At 38.8% G+C, this 6,053-nt stretch overlaps 1 protein-coding gene across 1 annotated transcript; it reads left to right on the top strand.

The window, feature by feature from the left end:
* The first annotated feature begins 3,266 nt into the window (after nucleotides 1-3,266).
* On the top strand, nucleotides 3,267-5,605 carry LOC110441854 (protein PML-like). Its single transcript, XM_021485128.1, has one exon. The coding sequence runs from the start codon at nucleotides 3,296-3,298 to the stop codon at nucleotides 5,297-5,299; it is 2,004 nt and encodes a 667-aa protein (XP_021340803.1). The 5' UTR covers nucleotides 3,267-3,295; the 3' UTR covers nucleotides 5,300-5,605.
* Nucleotides 5,606-6,053: the final 448 nt, after the last annotated feature.

The following is a 6,053-nucleotide window of genomic DNA, read 5'->3' as shown; positions in this document are numbered from 1 at the left end:
GGTCGCCGATCACGCTGATGCACTCTGGGTAGAGGCGGATGTGATGATCTGTGACCACGCTGATGCACTCTGGGTAGAGGCAGAAGCGATGGTCTCCGATCACGCTGATGCATTCTGGATAGAGGCGGATGTGATGATCGTGATTAGAGGGGCTGCCTCCAATCATTATGAAGCTGTCAGTGCGATTGGGTTAGATTCATAACAGGTTAAAAACTATACTGAAACATAAGTTAGAAAGGCAAGGCGAGACTCTCTGATTTAAAAAAAGCGTTTGTCAGTCGTCGAAATAGCTACTAGAGCTTAACTACATGAACAGGACTGTTTGAAAGGTTTCCAAATTGATACCATAGAGTAATGCAAAATTGATGAATGAATTATATAAAAATTGATATTTGATAATAATTGAGAAATGTACAGATCATCAAAAAGCTAGAATTAAAAATAAAACATTAATGAAAAAATATAATTAAGTCCTCTACCAATATTTGAATAGATTTAAAATGTAGCTGGATTATGGACTAGGACAGTACAATCTATACTGAATCTGACAGGCTTCACTAGTGGGCGTTGTGTGATATACTTAACAGGGACTTGATAATTAATTGTAGGAATTATTGTTTTGTGAAGCAAATATCAACATTATACAAAATGCCACCCCATGAATTGTGACTGGTATATACAACTTGTGGATATAATTGTATCGTGTGCTGTTGGAAATCCGTGGATTCTCCAAAAATCTCCCTTATACAAAGAAAATGCGTTAAAATCCACAGAGTGACTTAATTTTCAGGTCCCTGTGATCTCGTCCTTTTATTATCGGTATGTATCCACCCGGTTATCGTCGAAGTTAATCTTACGGAGTTCAAAGGGCGGAATGTCTTGATAAGCTGATATGTGATAGTAGCCCACACTATTACAGAGGCGTTCTCCATTTCAAACGATATTTAATACAGAATTTAGTATTTGTTGATAACAACTCTCGTAGTCTCCCCAACATCATAAATCACATTGCTAAATGTACATAAAGATGTACGAATGATAAATTAATGTGTAAATATTATCAAAACCATTGAAGAAGAAATTTATTTAAAAGAAGCTGATCGGTTCAAATAATGATACCACCCAATCACGTCCCCTCCTCGTCAGGGTCAATCTCGGACGTTTCCGGCAAACGCTGAAATATTTCCGGAAAGGTCAGAATGGTCTCCAAATGATCGCATTATATGCCAAAGGACTTGGGCGTTAAGGGTCATTTTTGGCCTCAAAAAAAGTAAAAATTTCAACTTGAATTTATTTACCAATTTCTGTTATAAACATCATATTGGTTAACTGGGGCTATCTTTCTAGGTGCATATTATGTCCAATGCGCATGCGTAGCTGCCCTACCATAACAACGAAATCGCGTTGCTATGCAGAAATAGCCAAATTGTGGTATTTTTGGACAGTTAGCATGCAGAAATGAAAGCCCCCGCATGTGACAAACACTGGTGTGACAATGTTTAAGCATATCAAATATTATTTTGTTTCTACATGTAATAAATATCCTTCAAAATGGCCAATTTTCAACCAAATAGCGCAAAACAGACGATATTCACGCATTTTATTATGAAAATGCAGGTTTATGTCTCTCTTTGTAATGCCAAATCTTCTAAACCAGTTGTCGAATGAATTTGAAATATCATGTTTGCGTACTTCATTAATTCCAGGTTACGAATATAACAACTATTTCTAAATCCCTGAAGAGGCCAGAAATGACCTTTAACACCCCTAGTCCTTTGGCCATGTCTGCCAGTGTCGGTTAAAAGTGTTTTTGTGAGTTTTGGTTAACAGCCATTCTATAAAAGCTTTGTCATGTATCCCATCATTTTAGAAGTTCGCTTCAGTAACTGCTCCTAGTCTTAGTCCAACCTGATTATACAATACGCCCAACAAAACATTTCACGCATCTGTGGGTTTTGTTACTAAACAAATGATTTATTTTAAAACTATAGTAGATATCATTTTGGTTACTGTAAATAGTAAATTTTTCTAATAATTTAAATTTTCGATATTTTCGAGATCGATATATATATCCGTGAAAAAAGGAAAATTATTTTTCATTTCAGAGAAAAGGCAAAACATTTTGCTATATTACAAAACTACATCGTTACAAATATAAACTTATAGCAAACACAAAGCATTACAAACTGTAAAAATATTTATAAAAAAACAACAAAATATATATAATTCCACACATACATCATAATAAAAACTACAAACTTTCTCTGTCCGATAGTGATGCGATAGTGATGATGATGGCTATGAGGAACGGATAGTTTGAACGTTTATGATCAGGATGCTGATGAGATAGTGATGCTGCTGCTGCTGATGATGATAGTGGTGATGATAATGACGACAACAATCAGGATGATGTTGACGATTCTGAGATTGAGGATGATAATGATTATGAGGATGATGGTAATGGTGATGATGATGATGATGATGATGAAGATGATGATGATGATGATGATGATGATGATGATGATGATGATGATGATGATTATGATGAAGATGATGATGATGATGAAAATGATGATGATGATGATGATGATGATGATGATGATGATGATGATGATGAAGATGAAGATGATGATGATGATGATGATGATGATGAAAATGATGATGATGATGATGATGATGATGATGATGATGATGGTGTTGATGATGAGTGAATTAAGTGTCAAAATGTATGTTAGAGAGTGTGAAAATGAAAATACCTGTTCTGTACCTATATTATGAAAAACTGTTGGAAAAATAAATTGATAAAAAAAAAAAAAAAAAAAAATGGATAGTTGTCCATATACAATGTATAAGGGTTCCAATCATATAACACAGGTTATCCCAATTTGACTTGCGGGTCGTCCAAGGCAAAATCATTCAATATAAGTTCCTTTTGAAAATAAAATCCTATTTGTAATGTAAAGTCTACTAAAGAGAGTAAAAACCGATTCTAGATATTGCACGATCCCAGACGTTAGAATCCGAACTAAGATGGTCAACTGTGGAAAGAAACATTACAAAATGTGTCATTTTCCTACTTTTATTTTATTACAACTAGGTCTGGATCATGGTGTCCAGTCATGATTGAATTTTGCCCTTCCCAATCACTGTCAGTTATCAGCTGTATCATGTGAACTAACGTAACATCGTTAGCGTTATTGTCCTATGACCCGGGATAACAATCGTCCGACGCCGATAACATACCTCAGCTGAACACGTACACACCGTCTTCACAGTACAGACAAAGACGTCCAACATGGCTGCATCATCTCCTGCCGTCCGACTGTTGTGTCCGCTTTGTTCTCAAGGGTACGATACTCCGAGACTGCTTCCGTGTGAACATAGCTTCTGTAGCGGGTGCCTCCAGACCTATATCGGATCTCTCGGACTTGTAGCAGGCGACAAGGGATTCCCCTGTCCTGTCTGTACACTGACGACTCCAGTCCCAGACAATACAGCACCCGTGGAGGAATGGGCTAGTTTATTTCCACTGAACAGGCTGTTCGAGGCTTTGTTGCAGTTGCCTTCACCGTCGAAGTCTTCACCCACTGATGCCTTGTGTGACCCGTGTAAAATGCTTCAGGATACAAACCATGCTTTATATAGATGTTCAAACTGTTCTCAATTTCTGTGTAGTTCTTGTGAAAGTTATCACCAACGAAACAGATTCACCGCCAGTCACACTGTCATTCCCATAGAGAGAGGTAACGGGCCGTCCGCTGGTGTGTGCGTTGATATTTTCTGTAAATCTCATCCGAGGAAGATTATAAATGCGTTCTGTAGGGAACATAAAGCGCTCTGTTGCTCTTCTTGTGCCTCAAGTATCCATGAAGGTTGTAGCGGTATGATGTCAGTCGATGACGTCACAACAGATAGTGTTAGTACCGTCGCTGAAACAACGCAACGAAAGGTGAATGAAATAGGGACTCATGTGGAGACACTACGCGAAATCAAAGAAGAAAACATTAAAACTCTTGATTGCGAAAACGCGAAACTACTAATGGTCATGAAGAGAATTGTGGATGGGGCAAAGTCCCAGCTCGATGACCTTTTAACAGATTTTCAGGAAAATCTTCATCTGGAGTGGGAGGAAAACCGCCAAAGACTTGTGTCGGATTTAACGCATACGGAAATGTTCTCGGTAGACCTCGACAACAGATGCGCTCTCGTTTCTGGACTCCGTGAGAATTCCCTGACTAGTCAGCTATTTATAGCACAAGAAATGGTGAAAGCACAAGTGAAAAGTCATGTTCGGAATATGAGAAACATTCTTGAAAGAGACATTGATATAACGGAAGTTGATATAGATATGAATATAGCTGTACTTGACGAAAAGTCTGTAAGCGCCATTCGTAACTATGGCGGTGTTTCCGTGACGGAAATAAAGTCCCCGCGTACACGCACGATAACGAAGAATCTAGAGACAAATGTGAAAGAAATGGACGCCATTATTGACCTCTCTATTCAAGAGGAAACTGCGAAGCTGACGGAACGATCTGTATCTAGGTTTGTGGAGATGCTTGGTGGGAAACAGGCGGCCAAACTAACAGGGGGTGCTTACTTTCCAAACGGGAAATGTCTGATGGCTGACCAGAAACATCGTCGTCTGCTCCTGTTTGACCAGAACTATAAGATTGAGAAAGCCATGTCCATTGACAAACCTCCTAGCGACATCGTCTATAGCGCGCGTCACCAGAGCGTCTTCATAGCGGTTGGCTACTACTTCGACAAGGACATCTACCGATATAGCTTTGACAACGATTCCATTGAATATCAAGATAAACTCAAGGTCCCGAAAGGTACATGGGGTATCTCCGTTATTGATGACGTCATTCTTGCGGGGGGTCCGAACTCAGTCGAAATGATTTCTGTTGATGGTACGTCGCTTAATTCATTTCCGACAAATGGAGTATGTACCTACGTGGCAGCCTGCCGACGATCTAACAGCTTCTGGTTCAAAGATGGCGACAACGTCGTATGCATGAAAATGGATGGTACTTCCGGTTTTCGTTACCAAGACAAAGATCTCAAAGGTGTGTCTGGAATCGCTTGTGATCAGTTCGGGAACGCGTACGTGTGCTCACGTGAGACTGGGCACGTGCATCAAATTTTCAACGATGGAACTAGTGGCCGTATTTTACTGAAAATGCAACATAACATAAGTCGACCAAATGGCATCGTGTTCCACCCGACGAGGCACGAGTTTGTCATCACCTCAGACGGAGAACCTACTGCGTTCGAAGTGTACAAATTTGACTGAAGTGGTCAGTTTCCGGAAACAGATTTTATTTACATCAAGACCAGAAGTGTACACGCGTGTTGCTGCCATCAATGCCTTCTTCGTTGTCTTGGTATACACGTAAATGTGTCACTCACCTGGAGAGTGCATGCAAGAATGTGTAGGAGATTAAGAATTCATATCAAACTGTTGTTGTTTGAAAATTGACTGAAATAAATTTTAATTCCCCGGACTATGGAATAGCCAGGATGTGTTGACGACTCCAGACATGAAAGTAAGATTTTGTTTTTAAAGTCATTTGACACATTTTGCTGACAATTAAAGATTACGAAGTTATAAGGTGTTGCGATTTTTTATCGGAAAAATTACACTTAAAAAAATTGCTTTTATAGTTTTACAATGTTAAGTTATTGTTTCGAAATAGTTAGATATATGGAAAACAAGTTATGTGTTTTTTATTTAGGATTATTTGATAGGATCGTTTGCCGTTTGCTAAAAAATCAAAAATATTTCCTTAACGATTTCTCAATGACGATAGTTCTTAGTTACCTACCTAACTCCATGACAGTGTCTGCATCTTAATGAAAACACATGTCACCAGGGGGGCGTAACCAAATGATACAGGTGTCGTGTCGTGATTGGACTTAGATCTTAGACTTAGTGTTCCTCTCATTTGGCCCTTATCTGCCAAGAGATGCAACTTGTCATCTACGGCAGTAAGACACAGACACTGAATGTATTATTTACATGGTGTCTATTCAAAAAGAAACTGGAT

This window comes from Mizuhopecten yessoensis, unplaced genomic scaffold, assembly GCF_002113885.1.
Source record: "Mizuhopecten yessoensis strain PY_sf001 unplaced genomic scaffold, ASM211388v2 scaffold716149, whole genome shotgun sequence".
Classification (NCBI taxonomy): domain Eukaryota; kingdom Metazoa; phylum Mollusca; class Bivalvia; order Pectinida; family Pectinidae; genus Mizuhopecten; species Mizuhopecten yessoensis.
This window is presented reverse-complemented; position numbering and strand designations above follow the sequence as displayed.